A 26,045-nucleotide genomic window follows, 5' to 3' on the forward strand; every position below is an offset into this window, starting at 1 on the left:
GAAAACACCTCTGAGCCAGGTATTTTTTCTCTCCCAAAAATATGACTTCCTAGTGTTTAAGGGCAGAACAGATTTCAAGCTGCTAGGTAAGACAGTGTTTCTTTTATATTAGGCAGGATATAAAATATGTATTAGACTAATAAAAATGTGATTTTTTTCTCATATCACACACAAAAAACCCCCAAAAAACACTGGAAAACAAAACACTAAACATATTTACACTTTTACATTAAAAAATCATATGCAACAGAAATTACATCACTCCTACAGCAAAAAAGAACATTTCAGAAAACACTGTTCTGGACTTACTGCCATGCTGTGTAGGTGTAAATTCATATTGCTTTTGGGTAGCCCTCACTTGCCCACGGACTGACCCAGAAGGAGAAAGGGATCTTTCCTGTGACAAATTCCTGTGGGTACTTGGAGAAGCCTGAGTCTCCACAAACATTGGTGTGAGCACAGTGCTTCGGTAACGCCAGCTGGAATCAACTACAAAGTCCTACGAACAAAGAAAGATTTCAAGTAGAACAATAAAGATGCAGGCTTTCTGCATTTATTCATTGAGCAGGACGGCAGAAATTACAGTCCACAAATCAAAACACTCTCCCAAGTATAGGGGCAGAACTTGACTACATATAAAAGTAACCCCAACAAACCACAACATGCCCAAGTTCTCCACAGCTCAGTAAAAAAAGCCCATTAACTTAGACTGGTCAGCTGAGGACTGATATACAGCTCTTGCACCAGTATTCCTGTTTCTTGATGCTGCTTCTCTCTGCTACCCTATTTTTCAGCATTTCAGTACTCTACAAATCAGCTATTCTTGGTGTATTAGTTTAAATTTTTTAAAAGAAATTACAATTATTGCCCCCACAAAATCATCAAACTTCTGATAATGTGCACAACTCATAACTGCTGCATCTGTTAACTTTGGAGCACAAAACACTTTGAAAAATCTCCTTCATTATGCCATTCTTTTCTAAGTAGTAACTACATTAAAGAGCAGAATTTGTCACATAGTTGAGTACAGGACAAAAACAGTACAATTCACCTGAAATTTGCATTCAGACAGTGGATGCTCAAATATTTTTCTAGAATAATCTGGGCTCTTGCTAGTCATTTCAAGCAGAAAATTTGTGATTAGACTCAAGTAATGCATTTCAATCTTGGTGGAATAGAAAGAGCTTAACAGTGACAGCATGCGGTCAAGAGTATTTGTAGGCAACCTTGTCTCATGACTCCAAAAATTCCTAACAATTAACCTGTAAAGGCAAAGAATAAAAGTTTTTCTTGGTTATTTTCAAACAGAACCACCTCCTGCCCCCAACTTCTAAAAAGGCCAGGTTAAAAAGGGAAAAAACCCCAAACCCACCAGCAAAAACCTCCAAAACAATAAGCTGTTAAGGCCTTAAACTAATACTTTCATGCCATTAATCTTCCATTAAATTACACCAAATTCCTCACTCATCTACCCTGTTCTGTGCCTCTTATAAAAGGTTTACTCTGTCGAGTTTTTTCCTTTTGAGAAGTGCTATGGATGGAGAAGCACCATGATCTCCTCCTTCATCTTTTGCTCCATCAAAAGAATTTCTAAAAATCCAACATTTAATCTACTGTTGTGTGCTTGTGTACAGCAGGGTCTTCTCCTTGTTCAAAAACTGTAGAACATTAATGCAGAATTAGGTTTAACATAATGACACAACCTCGCCACAGCTTAGAAATTCATTCAAATGCTTCACTTACACTTGGTGTAACACCATGGGACAAAATTTTATAAATTAACTTATTGGAAGAAAAGAAAATGGCATTATCTCAGAGTTACTATTTTATATTGAAATACTTAAAAAAACTTCTAAGGATCAATTCTTTTGCTATAAACAAACTAAGACAAATGGAGGAATTTTTATTTCAGACAGTTATCACAACACTCTTTACTCACTGCAGTTCAGCATTCTCATCAATCAGTCCTTGAAGCAGCATTTCTTTTGCCACTTTGAGTATCTCCCGAGAATCATCATCTGCTTGACTTTCTGGATCACTGATGGTGGGAGAAAAATATCTCTTAATGACTTCTCTCAAATAATCCATAGCAAAATAAGAGGATGAGGATGGTGGGACAAAAAGGAGGAATAACCCCTCTGATAAAAATCTCAACTTGGCATAACAACATAACATGAGGTCTTCCTTGCCAAAAATGCCTTATATCTCCACTACTAATAAAATAAATTATCTAATAAGCTAATTAATATGTTAGGTATTTATTATGAAGCTTGCAAGGTTGAATCTGAAAAACAGGCAGAGAATGCTTTCCAGAAGTGATGCTGGAGTAAAGATTGACTGTACTTTTTATTCACAATAGATGTCCATTCAAAGAGTTACCTTGGGGAAAAGCACATAAAACCTAACTAGGTCAGCTAATTCAATAGCAACCCACTTGTCAAACTGAGTATGTGCCTGTTCCCTATTTTAAGGGGTCAAACAAAAAGACCATCTAAGATCTACCAGATCTAAGTGATCCAGATCATGCCCATGTGCCTTTAGATCTATCTTCTATCTAAAAGCAAATTTCTTTAATGTATAATTTTCACTATTTACAAATTCCAGCAACAAGAAGAAAAGCTGGAGCATCAAAGTTAAGATCTCTTACGCCATCCTGCTGTGGTGATGCAAAATCCTAGTTCTGGTCCAATTATTCATCCCTTCCTGGAAGTGACAAAATTGTCACCAAAGGCCAGAGCCAGTTAGGCAAATCACAGACTCTATTCTTCTGACAAATGGAAAAATCCCTCACCGAGGGACATAAACTTGAAAGACTGTTATAAACACTTTCACTCTGCCTGTGACAAACCACTGAAAGACAACATACCTGTAATTATCATAAATCCACATCAGGATATCATACATGCGCTGTCGACATATTACAGAAGGGTGAGAAATGAATCCTGTCACTCCAGACAGAAGCTCTTTAAGTTCTAGTGGTTTTAATTTAGACACCATCTTGTACACTATATCCAAACAAACCCTTTGTCTTTCATCATCCCTAAAAAGTGGGGGAAAAAAAAGCCCAGTTACATTGCTTTTCTCATCACTGCTACATACAGAACCAGAAGATCAGTTTATGTTTTAACAATATTTAGTTTTGCATAAAGGGTTTCAGGTAAATACTTCTGCTTGCACTCAAAGAGTAAGAATACAAGTAAAATAATACAAACTACAGAAATTGACATCACACTGGTGTTTCACCCTAAGGTTATTTTAGAGGCGTCTGCTCATTTTTTACAATGAGCTAACCATCTTAACTCCCAGATTACATTAGCTCAAATTTGGGGAACAATGACCAAAAAGTGACGGTGAATTATAAATGCTTCTGAATGCAAAAATGTTGTGGGCAGCATGGAAAATGTTATCAAGAAACCTGAACTACCATCATAATCACATGACTACTTACCTATGATTCATGATCTGGATAAAGTCTTTACTTTTTAACTGCAAGTGGAGATCAGGAGCTTCTTCAGCCCGGCACATTATTACTTCCAGACAATAGGTCTTCATCACACCATGAAGTTTGGGTATCAAAAAGAACACTGCATTCATAAACCTTAACATAACCAGAAGCCCACAAAGAAAAGGAAGTTATTCTCTATTATTCCTCTGGATTTACAGTCAACATACCACATAAATCATGACATACCTGTCAGCAAGAGGTGGAAAATTCTTAACAACTTTATTCAAGCACTGAATAAACTTATCATGTTGTGTGTTCTGATGATGCTTCAGTTGTTTTATAACACAATCATAAACTGGATCTTCAAGTATCTGAAAATGAGAAAGTAAGACCAGGATACCCATGCAAATCATAACCACTTTAATGAAACATGGTTTTAGTGCTATACTGTTTTGATTCTTGTGCATTTACTAGGCAAGAGCCAGCCAACTCATCTTAAACCTTTATGGTGCTTCATGAGTCCTGTACAGCTCTGCCTGGCTAGAACACATGACTGCTACTTAAAAAACATATTTGTGAGCTTCCTTTCATTGGTTTGGAACACCTTAATCATGTAGTACAAATTGCTTAGTGTGCTTATATAAATAACAAACAGCTTCTCATTCAGTATAGAAGATTTCCAACCAATGAATGTAAAAAAAAAATCAGACATTTTGAATAAAAAGGTGAAAAACAACCAGCAACTTGTAACTTACATCAAAGGAATAAGACTTGTTCAGGATAAAACTTACACCAACTTTGCTCATTTATTCAAAATACTGCTTGTAATGGAACTTGAAAGACTGAGAAAGACTTAACGAAGAGTTATGAAATATGCTTTACAAACTGTAAAAGAACAACCAGAATGCAATTAAATGGGGAAAGAAGCAAGGATTATAAGGAGAGAAGGAAGAATAACCTACAAGGTCAGGCTAATACTCCACTTACCCAACAACTTGGCATTTTTGTCTCCAATAGCAGTTACAGAATTATATTTAGGAGGCATACATGACCCTGGCTGTGTTTTGTCCTCTTTTTCTCTTATACAAGCCAACAAACATTTATCATTAGATTAAGGATCTTTTGAGTGTACATTGATGTCTACTGTATTTAGAACCTGCCCACACATTTTTTGTGCATGAATTTACCTAATTTCCCTTTGAACCTGCCAATCTTCTTACCCCTAGCACCTCTTCTGGCACCAAACTCCAGAAGTCCCCAAACTATTGTGCAGAGAATTGCTTCTAGCATATGTCTCAAATTGACTTCTGTGATCACCAGGCACAATCCTTTAGTTCTAGCACTGCAGGATTTGGTGAGTAATAGTTTTGCATTCACCTTATCCACTACCTATAAAATAACTGGTCTCAGATACAGTTATTCAAAAGGTAGTTCCAAACCTCCCAACCTGCTTTTCTTTTCCTCTCAAAAACCCCCAACTTTAAAACATACTGTGCTAGTGTTGCTGGCTGGCAAAAGCTGAACAAAGCCTCAGAAAAAGAGCATTCATTGTCAACTCCAAAAGAGCAAGGCAAAAACTCTGCACTTAGTCTGCCCTCAAATTCTTTTCCTGTTAAGTTAGTAGTTTGAATTTTTAATTATCCTGTTGGATAAAGACTGCTAAGTTTTGAATACATTCATTTTTGGATCTGAATTGAGTAGTCATATAAAAGATTAATATAAAATTAAGACAGGAAAGGTCAAACACAAAACCATTCACTTACATTTTCTCTCTCAGCAATGTATTGAAGAGCAAGTCCCAAAACTTCTGCTGCAGCTGCATAAACTTCTTTATACTTTAGTAAGCCCATGTTGCTGGTCAAAGCTTGAAAATACCTAGCACAAAAGACAGACCTGCTGTAAGCCACTACTCCAGCACACAAATTTAAAATTAAGCAAAAAATTCATATGAGCTGCCTACAGTCATAGTGACTACTTTCAGAAGAGCTGAATACACTACAACATGCATCTTCCACTTGTAGTGTCTCAAATCTCTGCTTTAGCAATTCCTGACTATGAATTTCCACAAAACTGCAACCCTGGTGCCCACTGTAAAAAAGCGTACAACCTTCTAGATACTTTCCAACATAAATGTGGTCTGCAATTTGTAGATAGGAATATATTGTTTATATATATATATATATATATATATATATATATTTTGTCACATGACAGCAAAGGATTCCAAAGAACAAGCTCCCACACTTCCTGTTGACAAATTAAACTTGCTGTCTTTGGCTTAAGATTTTTTTCAAGATCATTCACAAAAAACTGCAACTCTCACCTGACACGATCTATTTCACACTTTGGGTCAAAGGGCGGCAAATTGTTAGCAAGAACAATTCCCAGCAGCTGAATTCCCACTGAATTATCCTTTGTATCAGGGTCTCCACTAGAAAACTTTTGAAATATTAAACTGTTGGATAAAAACACAAAAACAATGATATACATGAAAGCCCCAAAATAGAGACACCATAAGTCACTCACTCTCTTTGTATACAGGGATGTGTATGCACACAAAACCCATCAAAGGGATATTGTCAGAAAGCAGTATATATTTTGCTTCAATGAAGAAGTCTTTGCAAAGAAACCCACACCAAAACAGCTGAAAAGAGATTGTAAGCCCACACAAATGCTTGACATGTTCACAACCATGGCAGATAACACAAGTCTTAAGACTGAACCAATATTCAGTGATAACATTCAAAACTTCAAATAAAAAATGTCTTTGCAGAAATTATTCCTGCTTTTGTTGCTGCTGCTATAATCCTTTACATGTTTTCCCATCTCTCTCTCTCCCCTTGTTGTTTTTCAAATTAATTTACAATCTTTGGAGAGTTTGGTTCTGAAGCTCTACTGTTCACTGTAGGGACAAAAAGTTTACTATTGCAACTGAATTTACCTAATTTAATTTCCCATTTTGATACCCTTCACTTATATTTTTGAAATATTGATAAAGGAAAGCAATTATCCAAATGTTTACCTGTAAGGTATGGAGAGACAGCTCTTCCAACACTCTATAACTGTCTTTATGATTTCTAGATTGTGCCTGAACACAGCTCTTTTTGGGTGAAAGGCATTCTTCATCAAGAATTCAAGCAATCTGTTAGCCAAAATCTCATCCTTAATATTCCCCTACAAAGACCAGGAGCAAAAATAAACATAGTGACTCCAAGAAGACATATATTGTTTTAGGAAAGCTACTAAGTAAACAAGTTATGTTTGAAGTTAATATGCAAAAGAATCGTAAAATGTAAAAGCGGACTGATGTATAAAATTATTTAAGAGCATAAAAACAAACTCAACCATTCTCTACCAAACAGTCCCAATAACAATAAAAAGTAATTTCACAGTTCCTTACTTTGGGAGTGGCTACACTTGTCCAGGAAAGGATTGTAACTGCTATTTCCACTACCATGTAATGAATCCCTTCCCCTCCATTATTTCCAGAAACAACAAGCTGCAGCAATGGCCCAAGCCAGTGCTTCGCATAAGGCCGGAATACCTACGGAGAATCAAAGACAAAGTACAAATTACCCAACTATTTAGCAACCTGTTGTTAAATGAACATTACTGGTAAGACTGCTCAACCAACCTCTTTAGGACTTTGCTCAAACCCTGAGGGAACAACCACAAATGTTTTAAAATAAAAAGTGTCCATAAGTACGTTTCTCACTTTTGCTTAGAAACCTTTAACCACAGAAAGTGAATTATTTCGCTAGAGCACAGACAGTATGGCTCTGCCTTAGAATATCTGTCTGTAAGGGATTTGAGAGAGTATGTCATTCATCTACCCTTTCATTTCAGACAGCTTTACTAAGAAAGTAGCATTAAACAGATATAAAAGTTCTTGAAATAATTCTGATATTCAGTATTTCTCGAATATTCCAGACCGAACCATTATACTATAAAATCATTGTATGAAGCAGGTTGAGAATGTTTTACCCAAGAATGAGAGCTAGCAAATGTTGCTTCTCAAGCAAACCCACATTATGCTATCTTAGTATCTTTCTGCAGCAAGAACACCATTTAGCTCCAAGTGTTTCTAAAGGACTCATCCGTGTCCACTAATAAAACACTGTATTTGCTCCTGTGAAGATGGAAAGTATAATCAGCCCCACCTCTTGACTAGTATCAATGAATACATTACTTGTGTTTTCCAGAAGATACATATTGTGGACACCCTCTACTTACAGAAGCAGAATATGAGAGAAAAATTATTAATAATGCATTCAAAATACTTGGAATTATCTGGAATTCTGGGCCATAAATGCACTCCCTTTTATCACAGCAAACTATTCAATCTGAATGCCCCAAATGTCTCACCTGATGAAATATTTTACCCTGCAAGAGTTACACATTTGATATTAAGAATAAAAATTACTCACATCCTCAGTATTAACAATAAGTTTTGCTATGAAGAGGCGAATATTTAATGGTACTGATGGGTTTCCTAATTTGCCATGAAGAAATTTCATCCAAGGAGGAAGATCTACTGGAACTGTACCCTGAAATTTAGAACAGATGAGCAAAAATCAAATCACTTCTCACACCCAACAGGCTTACCAAGCCAAAAAGCTCCAAGCTCAAACCACACAAGTTTCTCTATAATATAGCCAAAAAAATAAATGAATGAAGGGATTCAATCATGACTCTCTTTTCTTGGTAGCATTAATAGGAAAATGCCAACTTTTTAGTTAATACTGGCCTCCTCCACTTTGGGTGTGATCTGGTTCCTCTGCATATGTTTAATCAGAGAGATCATAGAAGCCATACATTCATGTTGGTTGAATTCATCCATTTCCAGTTCCATCTCATCATTTAAAACCTTGTGTTCTGTGGGCTCCTGGAAAAAAAAAAAAAAAGGTGTTACTATGGTTAATAACAACACTGTTTTCTTTTAAATCCCAATCATGCCATGAGTCATTCTGATCTTATCTGTGCTTAGATTTGACTACACACTCAGTGTGTGCAACTGGGAATACATCAAATGTGTTGCTCAAACAGACACCTCCCACATGCATGCACCAGATCTGCACATTCTTTACTTTTTGTGCCAAGAGATGCCAACTTTATGTTACTCTCACTTTACTACCTGCCAGGACAGGCAAATGCTGAAAGCAGGAGGAGCTAAGCTGAACCCCATAAAATTATCTCATTTCATAGCTCAAATAATATATTAACACCTCAATTTTTATTTGTTGTTTCACACTGACCAGCATCTGCAGCAGCTCTCTTTTGCTACACAGAGTAAACCACAAAAGAAAATTTTTAGTTAGAAATCACAACATTACCAGGCAAACTAGAAGTGTACTTCCTATCTTGCTTAACTTCCCTGCAGCTAAAACACCCTCTTGCTCCAAAACACGGAAGCAGTTATCTTCACCAATGTTAACAGTTACTTTGACAGATTGTGTCCTCAGCATCTATGAAACTTTTTACAAGCTTTCTGTTTCATAGCAGGTATCTATTCTATCAGCATTACTGCAGGTGAGACATCTTTTGATTGCAGAAGGAACACAACCTCAAGCCTTTGCTGAAAGAACAGCATTTAATATCTCCCAAGAGCAACAGTTAAGTAGAAGGTGCCACAACAACAGAAAAAGAAAAATAATTGTTTGATATTTATTCCATCCAATTGATACAGCCAGTTCTGTCACAGACCAAACAAAGAGGGAAATGAGGAAACCAGCTGCTTAACAGCAAAACGTAACCATCACAGGATGTGCCTGAGCGCAGTACAAACCACCTTTTTACAACTTAGGCTGGACTTCACTAACACTGCTCAGCTTTAGAAACCCAACAGGGCATTAGTTTTCTTCAGCTGTAGACAGTGGAGAGAGGAAAAAAGAAAAGTGACAGAAAACAGCTCAAGTCCCCTCCCTCATCTTCTGGAGGAACCCATTCTCAGATAGAGAAACTTATAGTCTTCTGTATTTGTTCTTTCTCAATCCCAATAAACGTATGCAATTCCTCAAAAGCTTAAAACTTTTCTTTCTCACAGCACTAAATAAGTCACTAAATTACCTTTCTCCTGAAACGAGTGCTGCTAGCTGTAACATCTTGGGAGCTATAAGAAAAACCTTGGACTCCAGTAGAAAAATCAAATTGACTCATTTCCTCACTCAAACTGCTATCCATCATGTATGATGAAGAAGATAAATATTTGGGTTCATCTAGACAGGAAATAAGAACAGTCCATTAATGAAAGTAATTACAAGAAACAAGCCTTTATTACCCACTAAAAATTGAGGGTAGGTGGGAATGAAATACATTGGACACTTTAATTTGCTCCTGCTACTGTAGAAGCCAGTGAGGAACACATCAAGAAACAATATGACAGGTAAGAAAGTATTTTTTTCATCACCATAAATGACTTTCATACCCTGGCTGATATTCCCTGCATCCCTGGCCTCCTTCCTAATAGCAATGTACCGCTTCTTCCTTTCCAGAGGAACCTAAACAGCAAGAAATAAAGTTCTAATTACTTAATTTGTAAAAAAATAGTTAATTTCTTAAAAAAAAATTACTGATTATTAACACTTTTTATTACAGAGATACCGAAAAATTATTAAAACCATTTGACACGAATGGAAATTTTGTGTTGTAAATGATTATTTTAATGCTACAGAGAAACAACTGAATTTTTTATTCCAACAGCCATTCACTATCAAAGTAAGTACACTAAGAAGTATGTTAAAAGTTATGTGCATTACAGGTTTGTTCTACATGCCAGGTCTGGATTTCTCTCAGAAAAACGTATTTTAAATCATTAGAGGAATACTCCATTTTCTTGTATCCTCTTTCTCCATATGTTAGAATTGACCTGGTCTTCAGTAACTACACCGTTAAAGTCATACCCTTTTCTTAGTTAGAAACACTGAAGGCCAGAAATTTCACTCACCTCAATTTCAACAGGAAATGTATACTGACGCTTCAGGTCTATCAAATTTTCAAAAATCAGCAAGTTCTGCAAACCAAAGCATGTTTGGAAATAGCAAAATTATAATGCTGTGCACAATAACAATTGCTTTGAAAGTATTTTATTTTTTCTTTAAAAAAACTGAACAGATCAATGTACAACATAGAAAGTGTGGCATGCTTTTTCTTCTACATCAGTACTCTAAAAAAATTTTTGCTACTTAACTACTTAGAATTCACAGCACAGCATGTGCCCTGTAAAAGGGTCTCTCTTATTCAAGTATATTCCAAGCACTGGAGAAGTTAAACAATAGGGGCTTTTTCCTCCTATTTTAGAAAATGGATTGGGAGTGGAAGGAAAACAGTATCACTACTTTCACCCATTCCCAAACAGCTGGTAAAACTTTCATCAGCTACCACTCCTTCTATTGCCTCACTGGGTAGTTTGTTAGAATAATTGCACATCATTCAGGTTTCATTCTTTGATTTATTGCCATCAGGTAAAATCACTTTGTGTGTCATGCTTCTAAAAGCCTTCTAATAGCAACAAAAGCTTCTCACCTTTTCTGATTTTTCTGAAAAAAGAAAGCCTTGATAAAATTTACTTTCAGTGAAGACACAGCTGATGACAGCAATAGCACAGTTATATGCTGCACAGTGATACTGTCTCCTCTTCTCCAGCAGCTGACTCTCTCCTGCCATGTTCTCTGTAAATGCATCATAGCACGACCTTAAACACAATCAGGCAAGAAAACACCATCAGAAATCTTTCACTAAGCAGTACAAGAAAGGTTCTAATCAGAGAATAGTGAATCGACAGAATTTCAAGGAAGCAGAATCTGATTAAACCACCTCAGACTTGTTCAAGTATCCTGCAGGTAAATGGAACCAAAATGACAAAAAAACCTCCCCAAGTATTTAGACAGAAGTCCTTAATGTCAGAAATGTGATGACAGGTTATGTTCGGATAAGATGAAAGTTTGTTTTGATGCAATAATGATTCTCTCATGGTCCTTTGCCAAAAAATTATGAATGGACATACATGCTAAGGTATTTTATGGATTAGCTGAGAAAATAGTTTAGATGTGATTTTTAAAAGTCTTTGGCACAAAGCCAATTATATATCTGCAAATCATAGAATCAAGAAATTCTTTGAAGTCCTCATAGGACACAGTATTGTAAAACAAAAAACAAAACAAAAAAGCAATTTAGGCATCTTATATTTTTCTCTGAACATTAAACAAACTAAACAATTCTAATTAACATATATATTCAGTATTTCTCTTTTGTCCCCCTTTGCAATGATGATCAAGCCAATTACTCCTACTGAGTATGCTGCTCTATTATGAAATGTAAATAAAAACCAATCCCATCATCTCATCAATCATATAAATACCAATTTTGCAATACACAGCCATATTCCACATAGAAGTGTGAGTATACTGAAACTGAAGTTGTGAAAACACAAATTAAAGGCCAAGAATAATACTGAAAAGGTAAAATAAATGTACAAGCGTAACAAATTAAAAAAAAAAAAGTACAAAAGCAGGAGGCAAAGGTTATCGTAACACAGGACTGTAGTTTACACTACAAATAATTCTATTGAGGCAAACTCAATATTGTGTATTTCATTTAAAATCAAAAGCTATGTAAGAGATTATATTTACCCTTGAACAAAAGCATATTTTACTTCATATGGCCTACTTAAAAAAGCATATTTGGTCAAATCCTAATCAGAAATATAAAGTAAATAAAATAAACTATGGTCTTACTTTATTAGTGTCTTGGTAAGTTCATTTCCTTCTACACTCATGGAGCCACGGTACGCCTGGTTAATTTTAGAGTCCTTGGAGTAAACTTCCTCTTTTGAAAGACGCGCATACATCACCTCTAGCAGCTTATAATACCCCATTTTCTTAGTAACTTGGGCATCAAAGCTATATTCATGGGACTAGAAACAAAGAAGCAGAATCTCAGGAGAAAACTTCCTGACTCTTGTCCTTCCTAAATAGTTCCACATTACTTCACATTTCTTAGAAAACCTTCAGCTTAATTCTACCTTCTAAAACAGAGAAAAGACCTGATAATAAAAGATTCTGAGTTCCTGTGTAGTGTAGTTATTAAAACTGTGTCGACCCATGCTTGTCTGGTGAGCTCTCTCAACTAAAACTGACCTAAATTATTATAAGGATACTGGAGGAAAATAAGCAGAGTACCAAGTGGCAGCTCAGCCTCATGACACACATAAGCAAAACACACACTGTCATCATTCTTGGTGTCATTCATGAGTTTCTTTATGCAACCTCATTTTGGTGCCAACATTTACAGCAAAGGAACATGGTGTGGGTGACGCTACACAGATCTTAGTTTTAGCATTTTGTTTCAATAACTACAACTAAACTTTGGTGATTTCAGCATCTTGCTCATCCTGCTGCCTGTGAACATCTGCACCAGCAAAACCATGGGACTGAAGAACTATAGCAAGAGCAGAGACCTTGGCTGGCAACAAGATCATTGCATGCAAACTATACTCTTAAATTGGAAGAAAGGCTGTAACTAGAGAAAGGAAGATCTGTGCTCCTAAGCCCCTGCTGAAGAACCTTTGCAATGATTACAGGTGTATTTCTTTCTCTAGAATTGATGTACCTAATTTCAGAGCTTTCATAATGAAAGTTGGAAACATCTCCCCCAATGTAGTAACAGGCTACAATTTTACACAGCTTTTATATTGCAATGTCACAATGGGTTTTTGCGTTTGACAAACCCCTTCAGATATATACAATAACACTCCAACTTCAATTTTTACACACAGTAGATATGCAAACATGCATTAACTCCAAAAGAACAATGTGTTGGGGAAGAAATAAAAGTTTATCATTAATAATCAAATTATATAACTGGCACATGCTTCTGTTCCAGGATACAGAAAACTAGAAATCAAACCACATTTATCAGCGCTTTATTCAAAGTTAAGCAAAATGTACATACCAACACCAACATTTTCTTAGATCTTCCCTAACCCTAAATAAAAAAAGCCCCATAATTCATACCTTTGTAAATCTGGAATTAAGTGTGTCCATAGCCTCTACTATGATCTTGCCAAAGAATACTCTCAGTGCATCCAAGCTGCAGTGCCACAAGAGAGTGAGGAGGGACCGATCCACAAATGCTTGGCGGGCAGTATTTGAAAGAAGTTCCTCACTTCGGAACATTTTGTGAACAGTGTCCAACAACATCACTTGCTTGTCAGTGGTGCCCCTAAACGAGATGGAAATCTCAAGATGGGAACTCTTTCAACCAGACTTCACTTATGTCTCACACCCTTAGGACATTTAGATTTTTTTGCTGACTGCTTTCATGCCCTCTTGGGTTATCCTACAAGGCATGCAAGACCTTGGCTAAACTACCAAGTATTATGCAGCCCTCAAAAAAGCCCACCTCTGCTTCTTAGTCTGCAAGAGATGGCAAACTTGTTTGTGTATCTTTAATAATTTAATCCTAAAGTGAACATCAACTTTCTCAGTTCCTTTTTACTAAACAACCCAAAAGAAAAAATTATCCAGTATATGTGAGAGATGTAGGCAAACCAAAGGAAAAAAACAGAACTGTGGCTATCAAATGTTCCAGTACTAGATGATCCGCTATTCTGAATAATTTTATCAAAGCTAAAATTTCAAAAATGCGATATGGTCATAAGGTAAATGACTTTGTCCAGGAAATTACATGCTCCACAATAGTCACTACTCAACAGCCTACCAAAAATTGGAATGTTGGTTTTGGAAGAGATACTGAATACCTCTTCTGTGGAGAGAGCATGTTTGAGTCTACAATTTACCACCCTGGAATTATTCAATTAAATAAGTGCATTGTTGTATTTTCAAAGAGGTTGAACAAATTAATTTATTGTCAGTTTAAGTACTATCAACTTAAGTGATCAGGTGGATATACAGGGATAGCAAATATACAACAAACAAGTGCTATTTTCAACTGGATTATCTCAGAACAAGCTTATTTACAGAAGGCTTTCCAAATTTGCACAGGCACTGGAAGTGTAATCTGGAAACGGATGTCACTTGTTCACACTTCAGAAACACTTTGAAAATGTAAAGACAAAAGCAAAATCTGAATTAAAACTATTATATAAAACTTTATAATGTAAATCATCATTATTATAAGGACAATAAAATACAAGAAGCACATTTGCTTCAGCAAAAATTCAATGAAAACACACACAAAATCCAGTGGACTAAACCCACCTTCTGGAAATTCTTTTGAAGCTGGCTTGAAATAAGTCCTCCATGAAATGCCTGTGGTCCCTACAGAGGATTTCTGTCATCAGTTGCAACAGCATTGGACTCTGAGACAATTCTAATGCATCTAAAAACTGAAGAAGCAGCAACATATAACATGAAAAGCCACAGTGGATCAAATCACTTCAATCTAATGATGTAATTATTTTTTAGTACTAATCAGAAGCAGAAGCACAGAAGTATGTGCTTATTGAATGTGCTTCTGTAGATTCAATTTCTGGATAAAGACATAACCCAGAAACTTGAAAGATGATCTCTTCATGTGAACCAAGAATCTCTCTCTTTAATTCCAGATCCTGTGAAACACTTGTTTCCAGACACAGTTCACTTTGGCTTTTAATTATGTATTCATTAAAAAATACTGACCTTCTTAGTGCAGTCTACATAGTTATTGTGCTTCAAGGTTCCTTTGGGAAACTCATCAGACCTCATGGGAAAATTGAAAGCTACAAGTTGATCCAGAGCATTCTTAAGATCATTAAGCTTTTCTCCTGTCAAATTAGTGAAGAACGGGAGAATTATCACTGCTTGGCCCTGAAGGAAAAAAAAAAAAAACCACATAAAAAAACCACATAAAAGAGATACAGTTTCACACTAAAAACTAAGTTATTCCCTAACTATGAAGCCAGCTGAATAGGACTGCATAACAGAAGCAGTGGCTGTTCTTACTGATTCAATGGCTCAGTGTATTAATAAAAATACATTATGTAGCTGCTTTTTTTTTTTCCAGCTTCTGGATCAGAAAACAGTTTTTAACTCTCATGTCACTGTGGAGTAAGAGTTAAAGCTAATTAACACCTCATGGCTGACATGGCTATAAATAATATCTCACTGTTTTTTTTAAGCAAGCATTCATTCTCACACAAGTCATTGATTTAATACATCACCGTGTAGCTAAAGCAAAATTCCAAACTTTATTTATTTTGAACGCACAGGGAAGTACAAAACTCTGCCTAATTAAAGGCAGGCTGGCTGAGAAACAACCACACAAAACTTCCATGAGTACCAAATGTTTTATTACTCTAGTCCAACCAGCATCTTTTGTAAGTCCCACTTTCAGTCTGCAGAGCTTTATCTCCCTCTCCTGACCAAGCTGCATACAGCAGCCACTCCGTTAGTAGTCCATGAGTACCAGTACTAATGGACAGACAAGGATGTAAAAATCACAACCAATGTTCATAATTTGACCTCTAGGAAATACCCACTCCTTGCTAAAAGCCTGATTAGCTGTCATTTCTCAAATGAACACCTGGGAGTACAAGACAACTTGCAATTGAAGCTAATTTTTTTTCCTAACAATTACATTCCTATCTTCTGAGCAAGAGAAAAAAAAGAGCACCTTAAACCAAAGCATGGCATCTGTGATTGTGCCTTCTGTCTGAAGAACAAAAAGGATGACTTACAAATTTTAGGATACTGAACAGAAGAAAAAAAACCCCAGAAGTCCATAATAAAATTTAAGCTAAATATAAGAGAATTCCATGAACAACTAACATTGTAATCTGGGGAGGGTAGGGAAGCTGTTGAAGTGAGCAATTTACCTTAAGATTTAAGCCTATATTCTGATCAGTAAGTAGACTGGTATAGGTATTAAAAACAGCTGTAAATGCTTCATGATTGGTATTGAAAGAAACTGAAGAGTCTATCTGGAAAGACAGAAAAAAAAAAATTATTTGGGTTTTTTTTAAGAAGTTAAAGAGATTTGTATTAAGGCATAATAAAAAGCCCTTGAGCTATAGAATTATTTATTTCCAAAAATACACTGAATTAACAGAAAACACATACAAAGTGATTTTGGTTTTAAAAGAAGAACTATAAAAGCTCCTACACAGTACAAACAAAATCATGTTGGGTATTTTTCAATTCAAAAAAAATATTAGTCTCCTTCTCAAAGCCAAATTTCCTACTGGTCATTTCAGTGCCAGCTAATACAGCAATACAATTCACATTCTGTGTCCTACCTTTAAAACAATAGAAGCTTAAAATAATTAATTATAAAAAATAAAAATTATGCTCAACAGTTGATCTTTGAGTATATTTGTGTACAACTACTTTTTATAAGTTTCTATAAAACCCCCAAAAGTAGAAAATTATGTTTTCAAAACAGAGAGAAAAAAATCCCAGACCAAAATCTCAATGTCACAGAAATTAGGTGTTTACAGTAAAGATAATTCTGTAGTTTCTTAATATGGGTAGAACTCATCCTCTTTGACTTTCTGGATGCCAACATGAGAAAGAATGTTACCAGAGGCTACTCAGAGTTCACTCTCTGTACTTGTACCAGCTCTCCAAAAGGAAAACAGGCAGCTAAAACATGAGAACAATTGAAAAAATAAAAAAATGTGGTAGGGGGGGAAGAAGAGCAATAGCTAGTAATTTCCACCTGTCCCAATTTTTTTTGTACTTTGCTAATAAAAACACCCAGATTCTAACAATGCCCAACTTTTCCCTTTTTTAATTTTTCCCCCCAAACATAAAACATTTGACCTGAACAGCCTTTCTTGAAAACACGATGCAATCTCTACAGAACCAGAAATGTTACCTGAAGTTTATAAAGCAGTACATACCTGGAGAACTTTTGCCAGCAGGGTGAGGACTGCCATTTTGCTCTCGGCAGGTGAACCTTTGGCCCACCAGCCATCCAGTTTCTCCCAGTTTCTCAGTACAGCTGTCACCAGTTTTGCTCCCTGCTGCTTGCGCACAGCACGGTCCCTGAAGCTCTGATCTAACATGCCATTCAAAATGCTCCCCACCTGGAAGGAAGAGCAACAGGTAAGATTTTTGCAGCCCAAATGAAAGGATGATAGAATCACTTCAGTGGTATGGGCACTCATAAAAAAGGAGCACCACAAATCAATGCTAGATCTAAATCTCAAAAGGATGCAGAAGAAAGGTCTCTGCAGGAAATTAAAAACACACCCTTCTCAAAAAAAAGACCTCTCTCCAATTTACTCCTGTATCAGAGCACAGTGCTGCAATTAGTTCTGATTCCTTTTGTGTATACATGGAGAAATAAATGATAATCCAGACCAAAGACCAATACTTGATAATTTTAGTGTGAAGCTGAAAAATAGCAAACATGTTAACTTATTCATATCCATTTTGAAAAGAAAAATAACCCTTGCAAAGCATGTATGAACTAAGTATGTTTGAAATCTCTTCTCTTCAAAAACTAATAATCACTATCATCTAAAAGATACACTTAAAAGAATTAAAGTATTGCGGCATGCTCAGCACAGGAAACACTAGATAATCATCACCAGAAACAGCCTATTAAAACATACACATTCCTCTACAGTCTAAAGAAACAATTTTTGGTATCACCAAAAATGATGCTGCAAGTCTTTTAAACTACTACTGGATGCAGCACATCTAAGCATAACATTTTGGATTATAAAAGAGCCAATTACTTTTAAAGGATGATTCTACTTTGCTGAGCATCTTTTTAAATCTTTTTGACCCTTCTGTTTATCAGAAGCACTGAAGCACTTCTCAGTTCTAAGTTTCCTTCATGGCATTGAGTTCTATAAGGGCTGTAGACAAACAGGAAGAAGTCTGTTGAGCCAAACAAGCAGCACTGAGACTGAGTACATGACAAAGTATATCATATTTATTTCAGCTCAGGAGGGTTGTGTGTTTGTATGTCTCTCTTTCAAATACTCTGATCTAACTCTACCCTAGTCCTGTGGACTAAATACCCATGAATAGTTGGAGCTTATGTTTCAGTTTAGTTTTATCCAAAACAAATCCAAGTCACATGCTCTGGGACCATTCTGCAATGAAAAGCAAAGCACAGTAAATGGGTCCCTCCTTTGAAAGGACATTTTTGATCTGAAGTACTGTGCAAAGACATCCTGAAATACATAGATCTCAGGATAGGTAACAGGTAAGCACTTTCCACTCAGTCTGATCTGAGATCACAGAGTAATGTTAAGTTCCAGAGATCATGATGATAGCACCAGTAGGTCAAGACAAAGAAATCCCTGAAATTCAAACCAAAAACTTTTAATGCACTGCTGTCTGAAATTCAACCCAATACACTTTCCCTACTACACACTCCACCTCTAAAGACAATAATAAAATTGTAACTTTTATTGAGTATTCCTTTTGACTTTGTCCTTTTGAAGACTAAGCCCAATACCATTTGAGGATTGCTGACAGCTGATTCCATAAGACGGACTATGATCACGTCCAGGTTTTTCAGTAGCTGTTGATTGATGGTTTCTGAGAACAGGCTGTAGAAATATTGTCCATGAGAGAAATTGATCAGCTGGTTCTGTGATGCTCCTGACAGTGGCACAGACAACACTACAGTGTTCAACAGCAGACTTACTAGCTCCTCACACTGAAAATCAATGTACAGAGACAAGAGTTATTTCAAAGACATCACATTTCACTTAGAAATTTCTTAGAAAAGCACATGATTTTTTTTTCAAGCTCCCATCCCAAACTTTTTTCTTTTGTTTATTTTAATGATTGTAACTGGAGAACCACATCTTACCTGCTCATCAATAGCAAAGGCCAGCTGCAGAAGACTGTCAGCTAATCGCTTCCTGCTGATGTCTAAGCATGGAAGAGAGATTCTTTCACCCCCAGGTGCGATGCCTTTGTAAACAACTGAAAGAAGCTTGGAGCCAACTGAGAAATCAGACCCTTCATCCTATGGAAACCAACAAAGAAGTGACAATCAACAAAAGCTGAAAGAAGGCTTCCAATCCATCTGTACAGTTAATTAAAACACTTGAACTCCAGATAATTTCCTTATAAAGCAATGTAAATATACCATGACAAGACACTAACTTGTCTTTCTAATTCAGGCATGAGATTTTAAATGAGACAACCCTATCATGTACAAAGTTCAGAACAAACTGAAAGTATCTTGACAATGTTCCAGATATTCTGATCCTCCTCCACCTTTTCAGGTTTACTTGACTACAGAAGTAAAATGAATAGCTAAGTCAGGATGGGTGGGACACAAATGGTAAACCATGCAGCTCCTTGATTATCAATATATGGCAACCACAGGTCTAGATTTTGTTGATAAAGAGAATGGACAGAACACAGAAATTAAGTATTTTGTTACTTGTTAGTTTTGCTCAGCCCTGTTACAGCCTCATTCACAAATTCTCAGTCTTGGTGGCTGTTGCACAACCTGTTCCTTCAATTGCCCAAAGTAGAGATTTACTACAATTAGAAACTTAGTGGAAGGAATTTGAGTAATATAGTCTACATCCTTACACTTCAGAGGTCTCTATCCTGTCTTCCTGCAACTCAGACCCACTATACTGCTTCTGATCAGTCAGGAAATATTCCTTTTCTAATTTCCCTCATCACTTTGAATGGTCTCTGCGTAAAAACTGTTAAAAATGCCTCCTTTATTTGATAGTTAATACTGATTTTTTGAGTTTACAGTTTTGCAAAGCTCACTTAAAGGAAGTTAGAGAATCAGATTTTCAGAGATTTTCAGAATCTGGAGCTAACCACAGAAAGACTAACATAATTATAAAGGTTATTCAAGCCTCAGTATTGTGCTACTCAGATTTGTAGAATAACCCTAAAACATTTGTTTTTGATCCCATATAACACTAGCTCTTCATTGTTGATCTCATTTTAAACAACGTCATCTGATCTGTTCTCTGTTTTTATCCTGGTTTTACACAGGAAAAGCTCTTTACCAAATGTTTACTATTATTTTCTGTATTAATAATTACCTGACCATGAAGAACAGAATGAAGCAGGCCAGATTTCTGGAGCTGCTTACAGGCAGAAAGGACAGCACCAATCCTAACTTGATCCAAACATGCCTCTGAATTAAACAGATCAATAGAACAAAGGTCCTCAAGGCTAGAGAGGAAAGAGAAGCAATAATGTTTTATTAATGCATCCACAGACAACATTATTTACTTTCCATGGTGAGGGTTTGTTCTGGACTCATGCTTACCAGAAAGCCCCTACTTACCACTGGGGTGTGATTCTTTTTTTTATACACAATTTCAAAGATTCCTGGTAGGGAGATTTCATCAGAGCTTTCATGAGTCTTGCTGAGATATTTGGGAGGTTTTTCATGACTTGCACATCAGCTGTGTTAAAGCCTATGTGTGATGGATCACACACTGTCATCACCACAAGCTCTATAAAGCTTGTATTTAGCAGTTCCTTCTCAAGCAGCTAGAAAGAAACAAAAATAAACAAAAACTTTAAAAATTCATTCAGATTTCTCTATTTAATTTTTCATAACTTACCATTAATCCTATCTCAAATGAAACCAAACATGGATCTTGCTGATTTTCTCTATTGAAATGTCTGACTTTCAAACATTTATGCTAATGCACAGAAATTAGGTATCTATAAACATCGACATAGGATTCATGCTATCCCAACCAAACTGCAATTTGGATCTTTTAAACCACATAGGTCTGTTTCAGTCTTGACGATACAGCTGTAAATCCAGATGTACATCTCTGTACACACTATCAGAGATTTGCTGACGAGACAATCACAGTCTCTGATCTAAACCTGGGAGTGTAAATTTCCTAAGAGACTCATAAGTATTATACTTTATATAGTTAAATAAAGCTTATATTGCATCAAATAGAGAGACCAATAGAGAAACCTGAATATCTATACTGGATTCAAGAAAAGCAGATTGTCAATTCTTTCTGCCTTTCAAGCAGCTACCACCTCCACACATTTAATGCCATCAGGAATCATACAGGAAATATTCATTGCAAGTACTCCATATACAGAACACGTATATTTAACTATATATAAAATGTGTATCTTTTATCCACTACAGATTTCAGAGCCTACCTTCCAGAAATCCTGCTGGCACGTTTCCAGGATGACAGTGATAAACTCCAAGATCCGGACTATAATGGTGCACTTGCTGTAGTTGTACCTGTCCCTTTCCTGAGGGCTGACCATGCTGCCTTTGGAACTGCTATCAAAGCACTGCTCTGCTGCATGGACATCATGCAAAGCAATAGTGTCCAGGAAGAACTGCACAGCCTTCAAGAACAAGGAACTTTCATTTACACCTAGAAAGAATTACACTAATTTGAAATGCTTATTGCTTCATGCTTGGAAGAAAACAGTCAGCCTGAGATGACAAACCAAAAGAGGCACATTTCACACCAGTGTTTTCTGAAAGCTCTCTGCCTGTTCTAAATATTACCATTCTGGGCAATAGAATAGCAGGACAGCATTGTACCTAGTGATCACTCCAGAAACTAACCACTACAAGCACTTATTAACAATGATGACAATTTAGGCTTATGTAATTAAATAGATACAAATTTTAAATCCCTAGTTTTGAATGATTTAGCCCTATGCTAGCTGCTTCCAACATATTGTTTTAAACCAAGACAGATCTAACACTGACAAAAAGACCACCTAAAACTTGTACAAGATTATGAATCTGTACTATTGCTGAAAAAAAGCATTTTGTTTAAGCTTGCAAGAATGACTGAAAGAAAAACCTTTTGGGAGACCCAGTGGTTACACACGGTATTATTATTTTACCTGACCAAAATTCAAATGCAGCTTTTAGACTTGATGTAGCTGATGCATCAGGAAATGAGGAAAGGTAACATGTATGGGACTTGAAGCAAAAAGGCGCCTTCTTTCATTGTTTTCTGATAGCATAAACAGCAGGTAAAAATCTTTAGAAGGACTTCAAGAAAAATATTATAATAACCTATTGCTTTTCTGTGCAGTGGGAAATTAGCTGTACAGAATAATTTTTGAAGATGAAGTAGAGCAAAAGGAGCTGCTGGTAAGTGGATGACTCAGAAATGCAAACATGTATTTCTAGGGCTAAAAGAAAACATTTTAAGATACATAGTACTTCATAAAAAACCCCACATCCCATTACAACTGTCATTGGACAACTTTGGGAGCGTTTGCAAAACTGTCTATTCCACATTTGAGAAAAGACCTTAAATTTCAAGTTAAGAACTCACCTTGGGTGGGCTTTGTGTAACACACGAATGAACCTAATGCAACAGTTAATCACTCACCCAGTACTTCATCAGGTTTGATCATCTGCAGCTCAAAGAATGTATTGTAGCAATCCAGGGCTGCTAAGAACATGTCCATCCACTGCATGACAGCCTGTAAACTGAAGGGTTCCTGCATGCCACGGAGAGTTGGCTGAGAAAGGATCCCAGATGGACTTTTGGCATTGGTGCCACCTCCTTCAAATTTGTTAATGAGGAAAGAAACATTTCTGTTTTTTATAGTATCAGCCAGCCAAGAAGATGGAGACTTGTTTCCTGACAGAAATAGAAACAGAAATATAAATTTTCTAGGAAAAACACATTTCAAACTAGCAAGGAGCTAGAGGCAAATGAACTAACAATTCTGTGATTTAAACTGCGTCTTCTAGCAGAGAAGGTATTGATTCTGGTCTAGTCTTGGTCACATTACCAAAATTCCCACATTTCTCTTCCTTCCATAAGGAAGAGGTCAATTTTTAAGACATTCATAGTTCCCCATCAACAAATTTCACTTTTTTTTTGCTGGATACACAACTGCAGTTTTGGGCCTGGATGTAAGTCTGCAATAAAAGCCTCTTCTATGCCCAAAAATATCCCTCAAACCCTGAGGTTCTCACAGTACCCAATTTGCAATATAAGCAACAATATAAGCTCTGTTTCTATTTAACAACACTGGGGGAACAGATATATACTTGTAATTACTACCTTGCATAGAAAACACAGAGGGAAGGCATGCACAGAATGTAGAAAGCAAAGATAACAGTGCACTTAAAATACCTGGTAACAAAGGAACAAATTCATAGAACAGCTCCATGGCTTTATGCCGGCACTCTGTCTGAGGTCGTCCACACTGCACTAAGAGCCACATAACAATGTCCTGAAGACACACGGATTTAGTAGCTGGGAATCCCCTGTACAAAAATATTAGGGGTTAACAGTCCTCTTGGCATCTACCAAGAAGCAATAGTCTCTCAATTAAAAAAAATGTTCCACGAGCACTATGAATCCCTTTTATCTATCTAACCACCACCCATCTGCACTACCTGAAAGAGTTCTTCAACCTTCATGCCTACCACTGCTTTCCCTTCTCCTCACTCTATTTGGCACAGACCTTGTGGAAAACAATTTAAAATGCAGAAGCAGGTATCCTCCTTTCTCTTTGTAAACTCAAAGAGGAAAAATGGAGATTAAAGTTTAAATAAGCCTGCACAGTTTTTCTCCATCCCCATAATCATCTTGTCTCATAACTTATCAAATGCCATACCAGTGACTCAAATCTAAACTCCATTTGCCAGTTTCTTTAAAATCACAAGATAATTTGGGTAAAAAGGCAAGTAAGGAGGTCTCTAGTCCAACCTCCTGATCAAATCAGGGTCAGCTAGGTGACTCAGAGCTTCATCCATCCTGATACTGAATCCATTTTTGATTCTTTTACATTTTTCCTTCCCTTCTTTAACTGCTGATCATCCTGTTGCAGCATGTCCTGCTTCTGGTGACACTGAACAACAGTAAGAAAGGCTTTGGAGGAGTTTCCCCCAAGTGCTTTGTAGCACCAGTGCTAATGTTATTATTTGCACTGCTGTGAGGGAAACATGCTCTTCTCTTCTGCCTCTTTTTGCTAAACTAAATCAAGTTCACCATGCTGGAATAAAGAATCATGCTCCTCTCATATTATGTCCAGTGTTTTTCCACCAGTGGTTCAATAGACAACATCAGGAGGTCTGTGCCATCAATTGTCACAGGATAAAATTCTCATTCAGAATCCCAAGCATTTAATGGAACTACTGATCATGTTTATTAAAATCCAATATGGAAATAAATGCAAATAGCTGACCGTGGTAGCCGCCGTTTCCCTTCCTTGTTCAGAGAAGGTGCTTTATGCTTGATTATGCGCTTCAGGTGATTAACAGCATCACAGCACTGTTGGCCAGTACCTGTTGGAGAGAGGGAATTGACATCTCTAAAACAACACCAGTAACTTGGTTAAATGAATTGAGATAGCAATGTAGACATGGTGCAAGAGACTTATACAGATGATAATGTCTACCAGCTCCACTACTCTGTGCTTCTACAGTAAATTTATCAAAGATGCAGAACAAAAATCACAAAACACCAGACAGGCCAACTTGGCCTGAGCCAAGCCTGAGGCCTTTGGTATAAAACTGTGCATTCTACTTTCTGTGACCATGCTTAGAGAAACTGTAAAATTTTCCCATGAGTAATTCTTCTGGGGACACTTCTACCATATCCTGAACTCTTCCTCTGAAAGAAATCAAGTTTTGTTACACCAAGTTTTAGCTTTATGTTCTAATTACTATTAATTGATGAAAGAGCATGGAAAAAAAAAGAGAGAGAAAATAGATTGACTAAAGAATCAGTAGTACTGTTAAAGAGGTCACAGGCTCTTCACACAACTACATACTGTTGTAAATAATGACAAGACAATGAAGAAAAGTATTAGAAGATTGGAAATATTCCATAGAATATATCAAAATGACAAGTTCTGGAGCATTTGTTTGTTATACGAGAATAGACTGATTCTCATCAAGCTACATTTTTTCACACCATGTAACTGCAAAACCACAACTCATATCTAAAGCACAACCAGTATTTTTAGTGTTATTATAAAACTGTAAATCATCATAAATGTGAAAAGGTTCTTTCTCCTAGGCTCAAAATATTCCACCTTTATACATGGCAAGGAGTTGATTCAAACAGTCCTAACTAGATATCAAAAGACCTCTCTACTGATAATGAAAAATAATTCGTCCTTTGCTGCAGAAGAAAGCAAATGTACTTTTCTTACAGTTACAGTTTTCTTTGTTAACTCAAGATTCCACAAGGTAACTTTTTTTCTTCATTCCACAGTTAATTAACTACAGCTCACCTAAAGACTTCTCATCTGTATGGGCTAAAGCCAGGCTTTCCAGAAAAACAACTAGTGCTTCAAATACGAACTGCTCCACCAGAGAATTTTCTTCCCTTTAAAAAAACAGGAAAAATTTCATGAGAAACATGAGTAGAAGAAGCACTAAATGTAATATCCATATTAAAACCACCCAATTAAATACTGTAGAGACAGACTGCAAAAGATGTTTGCACAAAAAAGTAAATCTAAACCATTTTAAAAAAAACAGCAGTGAAATTTGCTGAGCATCCTGAAAAGGCATAAAAAACTTCTTATAAACTTGTGATTAACATTTATTTTGATACATTTCACACAGACAGAAAGCCCAAACAAAATTACTGTTAAAAATAAGCTGAGTAACTGAATGTTACAGCTATCATATACATTAATAGAATGAGTGTCTGTGGATGACTGTTTGAGCTATA

General features: G+C 36.4%; 1 protein-coding gene across 2 annotated transcripts in view; it reads right to left on the reverse strand.

Moving 5' to 3' along the window:
- Positions 1 to 26,045, reverse strand: part of PRKDC (protein kinase, DNA-activated, catalytic subunit) — an 82,109-nt gene that overhangs the window by 31,867 nt on the left and 24,197 nt on the right. For both annotated transcript variants that reach the window (XM_041412768.1, XM_041412767.1), the window contains exons 28-58: positions 25,600 to 25,694; positions 24,547 to 24,646; positions 23,490 to 23,623; positions 22,734 to 22,988; positions 21,526 to 21,752; positions 20,675 to 20,883; positions 20,427 to 20,559; positions 19,217 to 19,375; positions 18,857 to 19,060; positions 17,283 to 17,468; positions 16,257 to 16,361; positions 15,082 to 15,249; positions 14,662 to 14,789; positions 13,456 to 13,663; positions 12,178 to 12,356; positions 10,967 to 11,135; positions 10,389 to 10,454; positions 9,870 to 9,942; positions 9,512 to 9,660; positions 8,193 to 8,330; positions 7,873 to 7,992; positions 6,846 to 6,989; positions 6,468 to 6,619; positions 5,769 to 5,900; positions 5,209 to 5,320; positions 3,692 to 3,816; positions 3,449 to 3,598; positions 2,867 to 3,040; positions 1,940 to 2,038; positions 1,052 to 1,262; positions 310 to 499 (exon numbers count right to left, since the gene is read on the reverse strand). In XM_041412768.1, coding sequence (XP_041268702.1) covers positions 310 to 499; positions 1,052 to 1,262; positions 1,940 to 2,038; positions 2,867 to 3,040; positions 3,449 to 3,598; positions 3,692 to 3,816; positions 5,209 to 5,320; positions 5,769 to 5,900; positions 6,468 to 6,619; positions 6,846 to 6,989; positions 7,873 to 7,992; positions 8,193 to 8,330; positions 9,512 to 9,660; positions 9,870 to 9,942; positions 10,389 to 10,454; positions 10,967 to 11,135; positions 12,178 to 12,356; positions 13,456 to 13,663; positions 14,662 to 14,789; positions 15,082 to 15,249; positions 16,257 to 16,361; positions 17,283 to 17,468; positions 18,857 to 19,060; positions 19,217 to 19,375; positions 20,427 to 20,559; positions 20,675 to 20,883; positions 21,526 to 21,752; positions 22,734 to 22,988; positions 23,490 to 23,623; positions 24,547 to 24,646; positions 25,600 to 25,694 — 4,694 coding nt within the window. The remainder of the gene's footprint in view (positions 1 to 309; positions 500 to 1,051; positions 1,263 to 1,939; positions 2,039 to 2,866; positions 3,041 to 3,448; positions 3,599 to 3,691; positions 3,817 to 5,208; positions 5,321 to 5,768; positions 5,901 to 6,467; positions 6,620 to 6,845; positions 6,990 to 7,872; positions 7,993 to 8,192; positions 8,331 to 9,511; positions 9,661 to 9,869; positions 9,943 to 10,388; positions 10,455 to 10,966; positions 11,136 to 12,177; positions 12,357 to 13,455; positions 13,664 to 14,661; positions 14,790 to 15,081; positions 15,250 to 16,256; positions 16,362 to 17,282; positions 17,469 to 18,856; positions 19,061 to 19,216; positions 19,376 to 20,426; positions 20,560 to 20,674; positions 20,884 to 21,525; positions 21,753 to 22,733; positions 22,989 to 23,489; positions 23,624 to 24,546; positions 24,647 to 25,599; positions 25,695 to 26,045) is intronic.

Source organism: Onychostruthus taczanowskii, unplaced genomic scaffold, assembly GCF_017590055.1.
Source record: "Onychostruthus taczanowskii isolate IOZ18803 unplaced genomic scaffold, ASM1759005v1 scaffold4, whole genome shotgun sequence".
NCBI lineage: Eukaryota > Metazoa > Chordata > Aves > Passeriformes > Passeridae > Onychostruthus > Onychostruthus taczanowskii.